Source organism: Solea solea, chromosome 5, assembly GCF_958295425.1.
Source record: "Solea solea chromosome 5, fSolSol10.1, whole genome shotgun sequence".
In the NCBI taxonomy this organism is placed as follows: Eukaryota; Metazoa; Chordata; class Actinopteri; order Pleuronectiformes; family Soleidae; genus Solea; species Solea solea.
Genome location: NC_081138.1, coordinates 32,102,491 through 32,117,201, shown reverse-complemented (window position 1 = coordinate 32,117,201; position 14,711 = coordinate 32,102,491). Strand labels below are relative to the sequence as shown.

The 14,711-nt window shown below is 45.1% G+C and overlaps 1 protein-coding gene across 1 annotated transcript; it reads left to right on the top strand.

The window, feature by feature from the left end:
• Positions 1-3,071: 3,071 nt before the first annotated feature.
• On the top strand, positions 3,072-12,626 carry LOC131459913 (EMILIN-1-A-like). Its single transcript, XM_058630058.1, has 13 exons — positions 3,072-3,545; positions 6,083-6,208; positions 6,311-6,462; positions 6,542-6,801; positions 6,955-7,113; positions 8,347-9,369; positions 9,456-9,759; positions 9,845-10,090; positions 10,167-10,415; positions 10,556-10,732; positions 10,803-10,901; positions 10,984-11,118; positions 11,291-12,626. Exons 1-13 carry the CDS (start codon positions 3,406-3,408, stop codon positions 11,611-11,613), a joined length of 3,393 nt encoding a protein of 1,130 aa, XP_058486041.1. The 5' UTR covers positions 3,072-3,405; the 3' UTR covers positions 11,614-12,626.
• The last annotated feature ends 2,085 nt before the right edge of the window (positions 12,627-14,711 follow it).

Sequence of the window (14,711 nt, the reverse complement as noted above, 5' to 3'; positions counted from 1 at the left end):
GATCATGTGCCTTTATTACTGATCATGTGCCTTTATTACTGATCATGTGACTTTATTATAGATCATGTGACTATTATTGATCATGTGACTTTATTGTTGATCATGGGACTTTATTACTGATCATGTGACTTTATTACTGATCATGTGACTTTATTACTGATCATGTGACTTTATTATTGATCATGTGACTATTATTGATCATGTGACTTTATTGTTGATCATGGGACTTTATTGTTGATCATGGGACTTTATTACTGATCATGTGACTTTATTACTGATCGTGTGACTTTATTACTGATCATGTGACTTTATTATTGATCATGTGACTTTATTACTGATCTCGTGACTTTATTATTGATCATGTGACTTTATTAATGCTCATGTGACTTTATTACTGAGCAGTAACAGAGGAGAAGTTACCTACTCCAGCTTTAATGCTTTGTGTGTAAACCTGCTAACTGACTAAATAACTTACTGACTAATTAATTAACTAACAACAGCGTAAACTTCATAAATTATAATTATTGTTATTAAACTTATGTTTGATCTAAAAGTACCAGCAGGGGGCAGCACACACACGCAGTATGGTGGTTAATGTGTGTAACAGCTGTTTACAACACACACACACATGCTGGTGGCTGTGCAGGCGTCGTCATGGCAACAGTAAAAACAGGATGGTGAAGGTGATGATTCCCAGATGTTGGCTTTTTTTCTGCAGAGAGAAACATCTGCGTCCTGATTGGACGTTGAGTCTGGCAGTGAACTCCCACTGCATCATGGGTAATTTTTCCCTCCATTGGGTGAAGCAGATAAACAGTCCTAAGGTCAGTTTGAGACAAGTGACATCATCTGTTTACAAACCATTTATAAACTGTTTGACCACGCCCCCCTTTCAGAAGCAGGTTCAACAAACTCTGAGTTAGAACCTGAACTCTAGATTGTTAAACTGTGAGTTGTGGTTCCAGGCCAGCTGATCAGCATGAGTTCAGTTCACAGGGTTAGTCATTATCAGTGGAGCTCTGATACTACGATTCACCATGGCAACAGGTAAACAAAGAGCACAGCCTCATTTGAATCCAGTTAGCAGAAACATTAACACATGACATTTATGTGAAGAGACGAATCAATAAATGAACACTGTTACATTTATACAGTGTAATTCACTCATTCATCCTTTCAATAATGATGATTAATGCTGCAGTCCTAACATATGTCACATTAGATTAGATATTTATTCAGCTGGAACCTGTAGATGAGAATATGGATCAAAACTATCATCATAAAAGTCACTCTTTTTTTCACATTTAAACATTTTGCTGAACATTGTTTCATTTATTAAATATAAACACTGTCAAACAATATTTGGTTACTTCTGTTTCCAGCTGATCACACACACACACACATATATTCATCATACTAAAGCTCATGAACTCTGAATGACAGACAGATGGACGACGCCCTGTTCCTTTACTGCAGGTCATGTGACCGTTTTTATCAGAGAAAAAACAAACGGGAAAAAAAATGAATCACTGACCTCGGTGTTAACTGTGATGTGTTCACTGACTGGCCTGTAGGTTAGTTAGTGTTCAGTAGGTTAGTTAGTTGTCAGAAGGTTACTTAGTGTTCAGTAGGTTATTTAGTGTTCAGTAGGTTACTTAGTGTTCAGTAGGTTACTTAGTGTTCAGTAGGTTAGTTAGTTGTCAGTAGGTTACTTAGTGTTCAGTAGGTTACTTAGTTGTCAGAAGGTTACTTAGTGTTCAGTAGGTTAGTTAGTGTTCAGTAGGTTACTTAGTGTTCAGTAGGTTAGTTGTCAGAAGGTTAGTTAGTGTTCAGTAGGTTAGTTAGTTGTCAGAAGGTTAGTTGGTGTTCAGTAGGTTAGTTAGTGTTCAGTAGGTTAGTTAGTTGTCAGAAGTTAGTTGGTGTTCAGTAGGTTAGTTAGTGTTCAGTAGGTTAGTTAGTTGTCAGAAGGTTAGTTAGTGTTCAGTAGGTTACTTAGTGTTCAGTAGGTTAGTTAGTTGTCAGTAGGTTACTTAGTGTTCAGTAGGTAAGTAAGTGTTCAGTAGGTTAGTTAGTGTTCAGTAGGTTAGTTAGTTGTCAGTAGGTTAGTTTGTGTTCAGTAGGTTAGTTGTCAGTAGGTTAGTTAGTTGTCAGAAGGTTACTTAGTGTTCAGTAGGTTAGTTAGTGTTCAGTAGGTTAGTTAGTGTTCAGTTAGTTAGTTAGTTGCAGCTGACGATGATAAAATGCTGATCTCACCTGAGGCTTGAGCTCAGGAATGTCTCTGTCTTTAATTCAACAGCCTCATAAAGTCGAAACAGTGGTTAGTGTGACTGATGGTGTCTGGGTGGTCTCTGACCCCACCCACACAGGGGGAGGGGCATCCTGTTTATCAGCTTCCTCACTTTGTTTCTCTGATCAGTTTATTCACACATCCACTCATTTACTCTGAAAACAAACTGAACAGATTTTACGACGACACTTGAACACAACACAAACTGTAGACATGTGTATCTGTGTCCCAGTGTCTCTGTGTCCCTGTGTCTCACTGTCTCTATGTCCCTGTGTCTCAGTGTCTCACTGTCTCACTGTCTCACTGTCTCTATGTCCCTGTGTCTCAGTGTCTCTGTGTCTCACTGTCTCTATGTCCCTGTGTCTCAGTGTCCCTGTGTTCTGTGTCTCACTGTCTCTATGTCCCTGTGTCTCACTGTCTCAGTGTCCCTGTGTCTCTGTGTTCTGTGTCTCACTGTCTCTATGTCCCTGTGTCTCTGTGTCCCTGTGTCTCACTGTCTCTATGTCCCTGTGTCTCAATGTCCCTGTGTCTCAGTGTCTCAGTGTCTCAGGCTGGTTCTGGGACACAGAGTCTCTGGGAGTGAGGATTTATGTCACATCAGTCTTTATCTGTGTGTGTGTGTGTGTGTGTGTGTGTGTGTGTGTGTGTGTGTGTGTGTTATTGACACGTGATTAACAGTGTGAGTCCTGATCAAACCGGGGACCGGGACCAGATGCCGGGTTCAGGTGTGGGCACAGAGCCGCCTGGACTGTCCTCCGGGAGGGGCGGGGACAGTTCGGGGGCGGTGATGAAGAGGAGGAGCAGCTCTTCATTCTGTCGCAACATTTTCTTCTCTTTGTTTCACGTGAAAAGTTCTGAGCTACAAACACGAACCACGTCGAACCGGATTAGAACCGGTCTTAAACCGGATTAACGCTGCTGGGCCAACTGGAGCAGGATCCTAATCCGGACCAGGGACCAGGACCAGAGGAGACTGGTTTAGTTTGGATCAGAATCCTGATCATGGGTCAATAAGTCACACGGACTTTTGTTTCCATGAAGATGAGAGTTTTTTCCCGCTCTTTCAGGAGCTGATCACTTTGACTTGATACTGTATTGATTGTGTATCGATCAGCGGGATGGCCGCGCGCCTGCTGCTGCTGCTGCTGCTCGCGCTCTGGACCTGCGGACACGCCAAGAGCTCGTTCCCGGTGCGACCCTCCTACAGCCTGTACACTGGCGGGCACGCGCACAGAGGGCGCGCCACCAGCAGACACAGGTAAAATGACACGTGCACGGAAAAGATGATGATGATGATAAAGAAGGAGGTGATGGTGATGTCACTGCAGGTCAGCTGAGAGAGACGGAGAAGTTATGTAGCTCTGATGACGTCAGTGGGACGTGGTATGACGTTTCCATGGTGATACAGATGCAGTTTAGGTATTTTTCTGTTGCTGTTTTAAAGGAAAGCTTCAGAGATCTGTGAGCGCCCCCTGCTGACCACACACACACACACACACACACACACACTCCGACTTTTATCACTTATTTTAAACATTTACAAAAGACGTCATCGCAAACATAAACGACTGCTGTACAACACACAGCAGAGCCAGACTCCTGAGACCAGATTAAGATTGAGACCAGACTACAGAGACCGATTAAGACTGAGACCAGACTACAGAGACCAGATTAAGACTGAGACCAGACACCTGAGACCAGATTAAGATTGAGACCAGACTACAGAGACCGATTAAAACTGAGACCAGACTACAGAGACCAGATTAAGACTGAGACCAGACTCCTGAGACCAGATTAAAACAGAGACCAGACTACAGAGACCAGATTAAGACTAAAACCAGACTACATAGACCTGATTAAGACTGAGACCAGAATCCTGAGACCAGATTAAAACAGAGACCAGATTAAGACTGAGACCAAACTCCTGATACCAGATTAAGACAGAGACCAGCCTACAGAGATCAGATTAAGACAGAGACCAGACTACAGAGATCAGTTTAAGACAGAGACCAGACCCCTGAGACCAGATTAAAACAGAGACCAGACTACAGAGATCAGTTTAAAACAGAGACCAGACCCCTGAGACCAGATTAGGACTGAGACCTGACACCTGAGACCAGATTAAGATTGAGACCAGTCTCCTGAGACCAGATAACAGAGACCAGATTAAGACTGAGACCAGACCCCTGAGACCAGATTAAAACAGAGACCAGACTACAGAGACCAGATTAAGAATGAGACCAGATAACAGAGACCAGATTAAGACTGAGACCAGATTAAAACAGAGACCAGACTACAGAGACCAGATTAAGACTAAAACCAGACTACAGAGACCAGATTAAGACTGAGACCAGACTACAGAGATCAGATTAAGACAGAGACCAGATTAAAACAGAGACCAGACTCCTGAGACCAGATTAAGACTGAGACCAGACTACAGAGATCAGATTAAGACAGAGACCAGACTACAGAGATCAGATTAAGACAGAGACCAGACTCCTGAGACCAGATTAAGACTGAGACCAGACTCCTGAGACCAGATTAAGACTGAGACCAGATTAAGAGACCAGATTAAGACTCAGACCTGATTAAAACAGAGACCAGACTACAGAGATCAGTTTGAGACAGATACCAGACTCCTGAGACCAGATTAAGACTGAGACCAGACACCTGAGACCAGATTAAGATTGAGACCAGACTACAGAGACCGATTAAGACTGAGACCAGACTACAGAGACCAGATTAAGACTGAGACCAGACTCCTGAGACCAGATTAAAACAGAGACCAGATTAAGACTGAGACCAGATTAAAACAGAGACCAGACTACAGAGACCAGATTAGGACTAAAACCAGACTACAGAGACCAGATTAAGACTGAGACCAGACTCCTGAGACCAGATTAAGACAGAGACCAGCCTACAGAGATCATATTAAGACAGAGGCCAGAGTCCTGAGACCAGATTAAGACAGAGACCAGACTACAGAGATCAGATTAAGACAGAGACCAGATTAAGACTGAGACCAGATTAAGACAGAGACCACACTCCTGCGACCAGATTAAAACAGAGACCAGACTACAGAGTACAGAGACCAGATTAAGACAGAGACCACACTCCTGAGACCAGATTAAGACAGAGACCAGACTACAGAGACCAGATTAAGACAGAGACCAGACTACAGAGACCAGATTAAAACAGAGACCAGACTCCTGAGACCATATTAAGACAGAGACCAGACTACAGAGACCAGATTAAGACAGATGCCAGACTCCTGAGACCAGATTAAGACAGAAACCAGACTCCTGAGACTAGACTAAGACTGAGACCAGTTTAAGACAGAGTCCAGACTCCTGAGACCAGATTAAGACAGAGACCAGACTACTGAGACCAGACTCCTGAGACCAGATTAAGACAGATGCCAGACTCCTGAGACCAGATTAAGACAGAGACCAGACTCCTCAGACCAGATTTAAGACTGAGACCAGACTAAGAATTAGACCAGATTAAGATAGAGACCAGACTCCTGAGACCAGATTAATACAGAGACCAGACTACAGAGACCAGACTCCTGAGACCAGATTAAGACAGAGACCAGACTCCTGAGACCAGATTAAGACAGAGAGCAGACTACAGCCACGTTTCTGCTGCTCGTTGTTTCTGGATTCCACAAAATTCATGTAACACAAATTTAATTTCAACACAAAGAGTCATTGTTGACATCAGGACCACAAGACCTTACCCACAATGCCACTGTCACATGGACAATGTGTGTGTGTGTGTGTGTGTGTGTAACAGGAACTGGTGTGCGTTTGTGGTGACAAAGACGGTGAGTTGTGTCGTTGAGGACGGTGTTGAAACCTACGTGAAACCTGATTATCATCCTTGCAGCTGGGGGAGTGGCCAGTGCAGCAGAGTGGTGGTGTAAGTACACACGCACGCACACACAGGAGGCGTGCCCCAAACACCAGTGTCACATGACGCTGTGATTTTGTTTGATCTTTGACCTTTGACCTCTCTCTGCAGCTATCGTACTTACATGCGACCGCGCTACAAAGTGGCCTACAAAATGTTGACAGAGATGGAGTGGAAGTGTTGTCATGGTTACAGTGGACAGGACTGCACCATCGGTCCAGGAGGAGGAGGAGGGGTTTACAGTCAGGGAGGAGCCAGCTCTGGTGAGTGGAGGGATGATCTGTGCTGACCTCTGCTGGTGAGGACAGTGAACTACAGCATCTTTATTTTCCTCTGGGAAAGGTGAGAGTGACAAACTGAGGCAGCTGGAGGAGAAGATCTCGAGTCTGACCAACAACCTCCAGGACCTGCAGTCCACCCTGGACCAGCGCCCCCAGCAGGAGGGCAGCAATCCAGGAGGAGGAGGAGTAGGAGGAGAAGGAGGAGCCAGAGGAGGAGCCGGGGGAGGAGGAAGAAACCCTGCTGATGCAGCTCAGCCTGAGATTAAAGAGACAATTCACAGCATCCAGACCAAACTGGACCAACTGGACAATCGCACACAGGTGAGTGTGATACACAAGACATTATCATTCATCAGATTAAGATTAAATAAGATAATAAAGATACACAACGTCACAATGGAGATGAAATATGAGCTCTGATTGGTCCATGATGGAGCAGAAAGGACACGCCCACTGTTTGTGTGTTTGAATCAGGCTCACGACAAAACGCTGCTAAGCATCAACAACCACCTGGTGAACGGCAAAGGTAACGAGCTGGAGGGGGGCGTGTCCGGAGGCGGGCTGAACTCGCTGAAGGAGGAGATTCTGAGGGAGCTGGAGAGGAGGGTGTCACTGTCCTGCTCCTCCTGTCAGGTATGACATCCCACCTGAGGCTCCGCCCATCAACAGTCACAGCTCAGTGAGGGAATATTAAACAAAGAATCAATGAAAAAGTCTATGGTTCTCAAACACTGGGGCGAGACCCACACATGGGGCGCAGGAGACTTTTAAAGAGTCCAAACAATGCTATTAGCATTAGCATCAGCTGCGACTCACAGTCATGACTTCACCAACCACCAGGGGGCAGCACTTCAAACTAGTGTCAGAGACGAGATGACATATTTTATATAATACCATAGTATATATATACAGTATATATACTATTATTATTATTATTATAATTGTCAAGTCCCTCACTATGGCAAGGCTTTAGTGTGCAAAACTCCCCACTTGATAAGGCTGCTAATTTTCAGGAAGACTTTACAGGATTCCAGGGCCACACGGTGGTGTAGTGGTTAGCACTCTCGCCTTGCAGCGAGAAGACCCGGGTTCGAGCCCCGGTTGGAACAAGGGCCTTTCTGCATGGAGTTTGCATGTTCTCCCCGTGTGTGCGTGGGTTCTCTCCGGGTTCTCCGGCTTCCTCCCACAGTCCAAAAACATGCAATGTGGGGATTAGGTAAATTGAACATTCTAAATTGACCATAGGAGTGAGTGTGAGAGTGAATGGTTGTTTGTCTCTATCTGTGTGTGTGTGTGTGGCCCTGCGATGGACTGGCGAACTGTCCAGGGTGTGACCCCGCCTATCGCCCGATGTAGCTGAGATTGGCACAGCACCCCCCGCGACCCTCTGGTGGAGGATAAAGCGGTAGATGATGGCTGATGACTTTACAGGAATCCACTCGTCACACTTGCTCTCTTTTTCTTCTTTCTTTTATTTAGAAGATTGATGCAATGTTTACAGCCAGGTGAAAAACCTTTAAACACAAACAAAATACCATTTTAATAAATGAAACCAAGATAAACACACTCAGTGAAACACCTCAGAATTAAGTTCTCAATACCCAGAAATAAACCTTGTAAATAAGTAGTAAATAATCTAGCAATATCTTAATAATATTATATATATAATGTAATAATAATAGTATATATACTTTCATCATTTATACATATACATATATGTATATATATGTATATATACATATAGAATGTATATATACATATACATAAAATTCCCAAAGTAATGGAATGTTCCTGGGTTAGGGTTAGTGTTGGAATCTTTGTGTTGGTTGTGTTGTGAACACATGATGTTTGTGTGCTTGTGTCCAGGCCGGCGTGGAGGATCTGCGTCGTCAGCAGCTGGAGGACAGAGACAGGATCCGAGCTCTGGAGAAGCAGCTGAACACGGTGGAGCTGCGATATCGTCACAGCGTGGACGGGCTGCGGCGAGACGTGGGCGGGCTGCAGCGAGATGTGGGCGGGCTGCAGCGAGACGTGGGCGGGCTGCAGACGTGCTGCAACGCCACGCACGACCTCACACTCCGCCTCACACACGCTGAACGCAAGATCAGCTCAGCCTCAGACAACTTAGACGATCTGCACAACCGTGTGGAGAAGGAGCTCAGTGGAGGAGGAGGAGGAGAAACAGGAGGAGGAGGAGAAACAAGAGGAGCAGGAGAAACAGGAGGAGGAGGTGGCGGCGGCAGCAGCGGGTCCAGAGGAGGAGGATTGGGTGGAGCTGATAGTGATAAAATGTTGGACAAAAATCTGAGAGACCTGGAGCTTCGTGTCAACAACAGCTGCTCTCAGCTGGAGAATGAGCTCAAGGACCTGAGGACAGTGATCCTGGACGTCAAGGTCACAGAAAAGGACGTGGACGTGGACATGGTGCTGATGAAGAACAGGGTGAACGACTGGGACAAGAGGCTGTCGGTGCTGGAGAACTCCACCACAGTCCACGAGCACAGGCTGGACATGTGCAGCTGTGCAGGAGGAGGAGGAGGGGCCAGTACAGGAGGAGGAGGGGTCAGTTCAGGAGGAGGAGCCAGTACAGGAGAAGGAGGGGTCAGTTCAGGAGGCGGGAACAGGGGAGGTACAGGAGGAGGAGTCAGTTCAGGGGGCGGGAACAGGGGAGGTACAGGAGAAGGAGGGGTCAGTTCAGGAGGCGGGAACAGGGGAGGTACAGGAGGAGGAGTCAGTTCAGGAGGCGGGAACAAGGGAGGTACAGGAGGACAAAGAGAAGACACAGAGAAATCTCTGGAGTGGAGAGTCATCGCCAACGAGGACAAGATTCAACATTTTAACACTCAACTCAAAGACCTGTCAGTGTCTGGAGACTCTCTGCACGACAAGGTTCATGTTCATGTTCATGTTCATGTTTATCTTCATGTTCAACCCTAACCCGGGAGCGTTTGACGACGTCACTCTCTCACCTGCAGGTGGTGGACTTGAGTCACGATGTTCGTAAGATCAAGGCTCTGACGGGCGACCACGGCGAGCACTTCAATCGCATCGTGACGGAGGTGGAGCTGCTCGGCCACGACTGCGAGCTGTGTCGCAGGGTGGAGGACGAGCTGCGGAGGCTGAAGAATCACTCCCATGATGCACTTGGGCACATGCAGAGCCACATCAACAGACTGCAGATCAGACTGGACTCAGAGAAAGATAGCCGCTCTCACACGTGTTCACAGCTGCAGGACGAAGTGCGTCTGTTGCGACACGACGTCAGGAGGTGTGGCCAGTGTAAGTCCGGCCCACACAAGGAACTTCATGTTGTTTTCCTGTTTTTCTGAGCAGATGATAAAGTTGGGAATGAAACGACCCACAGGTGGCACCTCAGGCGGATCGGATCGCCCGGGTAGTCGTGGTGGAAGCAGCGGAGCTGGAACTGGACTGGACTCAGAGAAGACGTTAGACGGCCACAGCGTGATCGGCGGCTCCGTCAACAACGAGCAGCTGAAGACGCTGCAGGGCGAACTGTCTGAGGTCATCCTCACCTTCAGCTCCATCAACGACACGCTGAAGAGTCTGGAACACACGGTCCACAAACACGGCAGCGTCATCACGGACCTCGGTGAGTTCACTCACAACACCAAACGGACGCACCAACCAACTCACCTCATGCCTCGCCCACCTCTGACCCCTGACAGGAAACACCAAGGACAAGATCATCTCAGAGCTCGACAAGATCCAGCAGGAAGTGACGGAGCACGGCGAGGACAGCAGGGAGCGGCTGGACGGGCTGGAGCGCGACCTGCGACGCACCGACAACTCTCTGCTGACGGACGTCGGCGAGTGTAAGAGGTCAGGAGACGGTCTGGAGAAGAGGTTGTCCAAGCTGGAGGGCGTGTGCGGGCGGCTGGACGGAGTCTCTGACGCCGTCCACAAGATCAGACAAGGTCAACATCACACACACACACAAACACACAGTGAGAAACAGACGTGATCATTTGACGATGTCTACGTCACATGATCGTGTGTTGTGTCGCTCAAACTGAAGTCACCAGAAAACTGCTGATGTTTCCATGTTTGTCTTCAGGGCTGAATGGACACGTGTCCAGTTTGTGGACATGTGTCTCCGGTCTCAATGACTCGCTCGTCCGTCACGGCCGGATCCTGGACCTGATCCAGACGAACCAGGACCACGTCCAGAGCCGGGTGAAGAACCTGAACTCCAGCGTGAACCAGGTGGTCAAAGATCTTCAGAGTGTGAGCGGTGAGTTTACGTTTACTTCCTCTTTCCTCTGAAACACCTGGACTCAATTGTTGACCTCTACCTTTCACAGGTCTGCCCGGACCCCCAGGGCCGCCAGGAGAGAGAGGGTTCAAAGGGCTGCCGGGGACCCGGGGGCCCCCAGGACTGAATGGAGCTCCAGGTCTGCCTGGTAAGAACCTGAGGAAGACGTGCGGGAACATGAATAAACACCTGGATCCACACGATGATCAACACTGAGCTTTGGTTTTCAGGACTTCCTGGTGCTGACGCTCACGTGCCCAGACTGTCGTTCTCCACCGCCCTCACCGCCCCTGCGGACCGAGCCGGAACCATTGTGTTTGACAAGATCTTTGTCAATGAAGGAGACTTCTATGACGCGAGGACAGGTAACACACACACTGTCCCCGTGTCCTTCCTTAAGTGAGGACAGGTAACACACACACTGTCCCCGTGTCCTTCCTCATGTGAGGACAGTTCAGCACTGATCAACATTTTTTTCTGTTTTTGCTTTGACTGGCTGCTCCTTCTCCTCCTCCTCCTCCTCCTCCTCCTCCTCAGGAATCTTCACGGCTCCTGTAGACGGTCATTACTTCTTCAGCGCCGTCCTCACGGGTCATAAGAACGAGAAGATCGAGGCTGTTCTGTCGAAGTCCAACTACGGCATGGCGCGCGTGGACTCGGGAGGATACCAGCCCGAGGGCCTGGAGAACAACCCGGTGGCCGAGGCGAAGACCACGCCCGGCTCGCTTGCCGTCTTCAACATCATCCTGCCGCTGCAGGCGCGGGACACGGTCTGCGTGGACCTGGTGACGGGGAAACTGGCTCACTCTGTGGAGCCGCTCACCGTCTTCAGCGGCGTGCTGCTGTACGAGGACATGTGACGGGTCACACCACCGCCACGCCCCGCGTCACCTGACATGAGTGGCAACATGAATAGTGAAGTCACGTGACCCAGACATGACCATGGGAGATTTTTTTGCCTGTTCTGATTTTATTATCAATCTGTCGAGTTTTTATGGTCGTGCACACATGGAAGTGGGCGTGTCCTCCACCGCGCCTCCACCATGACGGTAGCTGCTTTGCTAACGTCTGTTAGCCACGCCCACTGTGAAATGTTAGCACGGAGTGTTTCTGTGAGTGCATGATGAATTATCTAATGATCACATGAGTGCCGAGAAGCGCTGAGGACGTAAGCTGCTTCCTACTTCCTGTTTCGTACTTCCTGCTTCCTGCTACATCAAATGAGCCTGGTCCTGATCCACGGGCTGGATCCTCCTCAGTGTGGACTGGACGTTGTTTGATTTGACGATCGTTTGCGTCATATCCCAGAATCCTTTGCGCGCCAGAGGAGGAAGTTCTCTTCTGAGGATCCAGTCCGTGGATTTGGACAAACCTCATGTCTGGCTTTGTTTTCGTAAAAAAAACAAGCGATTTGGTCATGTGACTGCCCCCTTCAGGCAGTCACAGGAAAGACGACAGTGACATGGTTGTAGAAGGTTCCATCCTCAGAGGAGGGGGAACACGATGTTTGACGCACTGATCCTCCGTCATTTCCTCAAAGGTGCGTTCACATCCAACGGGAAGAGGTTTCTTTTGTTCTCTGGAGGACACAAGGACGCAAGGATGCAAGGACACAAGGACGACTGACGACATCTCATCTGAGGCTAATGCTAAGCTAACATGACATGTTTGATTAATCAAATTTTTCCTTCAAGTTGAAATCCTGACATGAAGCAGACGTTTGATTATTTGTTTGTTTGTTTGATTGTTTTTTTGTTGTTTGATTGTTTGTTTGTTGTTTGATTGTTTGTTTGTTTTAAAAGCAGATCTGTTTTATATTTAAACCAGTATCACAAAATGTCACTTTTATATTGATATGTATATCTATACATACATATAATCATATGTATGTGTATATATATATATATGTATATATATATATATATATATGTATATATATATATATGATGTATGTAAAACAAAGAAAAGCAGTATTATCTTATTATCAAATCACATTAAAGACGTCCTTTACTTTAAATATAGGAAAAAAATAAAGCTTTGTTATTTAAGTAAACATTGAGATTTGTATTAAATATGATCATATAAATATATATATGTTCATTTATTCAATGCTTTTATTCTTGTTTGTAAAAAAAAGTTGGTTTGTTTTCTTCTACTTTTGACTGTTTTATAATATAAATGTTTTTCCTAATGTGATAAAAAAAAACGAGTTTCTGATACATTTTTGTTACAAACGATCAAAGAAATATTTTTTATTTTATCATGAATTTGAAAATCATGAGGAACAAGCTTTAGCCACTAGAGGGCGGCACTCACTCACATGTTCACTGTGAAACTATTTTGTGAACTCTGGGCTTTTATTTTGTGAGCTCTGAGCTTTTATTTTGTGAGTTTACTCGTCCACTGGCCGGGTCAGGTCCACTTTGACCACGTGTGATCGTGTCTGTCCTCTCAGTCCGTCCAGGAAGACATGAGGTTTGGGGACGTTGCTGTGTCCGTGTCTCCGGCTCTGACAGATGGCGTCCCTGCGCAGCCACGTCTGCGTGGCGTTGTCTCGTCTCATGTGACTGTGGTGCGTCTGCGTGGAGTGCGTGGCCCTCGAGCGGATGTTAGCCAGCTGCAGAGCTTTCCGTCGCAGCTCCCACTCGTTCCACTCGTACGTCTTGTCCACGTTTGTGTCCACCACGTGGACGAGCGTCTGCGTCCCGCTCTCATTCTTCAGGACGGACATTGGCGGCAGACAGTCATGACAGATGTGGGAGGAGTGTAAGGGCGGGGCCTTTTTGACCACACCATTGGTGGTCGTGGTGTTTCTGGTAAGGTCTCTGGGCGGGGCCACTCTGGGTGGGGCCACTCTGGCCGTGGTCTTTTTGGGAAACGGTCTGATCTCAAAGTCCATGGTGAGGATGAAGAAACCTGATCAAAGCAAACATATTCAAACTCTTGTTTTTAAACATGAAGGTGAACAATCCTTTCATCTTTGTGACATCATACTCTGTGATGTCACGTGTGGGCGTGTCTGAGGTTTCGTCTTACAGATGAATCTCCCTTACCTCACCTTTAGTTTGTCCACTGAGAGCTCCTGTAGAAACATGCTTGTCCTCATATGAATATCAACATTTATATTTAACAATCTAAAACATCAACATTTAACTACATTTAAGTATATTTAACATATAAAACATCAACATTTAACTACATTTAAGTATATTTAACAATCTAAAACATCAACATTTAACTACATTTAAGTATATTTAACATATAAAATATCAATATTTAACTATATTTAAGTATATTTAACAATATAAAACATCAACATTTAACTACATTTAAGTATATTTAACATATAAAACATCAATATTTAACAACATTTAACTACAATTAAGTATATTTGACAATATAAAACATCAACATTTAACTACATTTAAGTATATTTAACATAAAACATCAATATTTAACAACATTTACCTATAATTAAGTATATTTAACAATATAAAACATCAACATTTAACTACATTTAAGTATATTTAACATATAAAACATCAATATTTAACAACATTTAACTACAATTAAGTATATTTGACAATATAAAACATCAACATTTAACTACAATATAAAATATCAATATTTAACAACATTTAACTACATTTAGGTATATTTAACAACATTTAACTATAATTAAGTATATTTAACATATAAAACATCAACATTTAACTATATTTAACGATATAAAACATCAACATTTAACTACATTTAAGTATATTTAACAATATAAAACATCAACATTTAACAACATTTAACTATAATTTAGTATATTTAACAATATAAAACATCAACATTTAACTACATTTAAGTATATTTAACAATATAAAACATCAACATTTAACTATATTTAACAATATAAAATATCAATATTTAACAACATTTAACTATAATTAAGTATATTTAACAATATCAA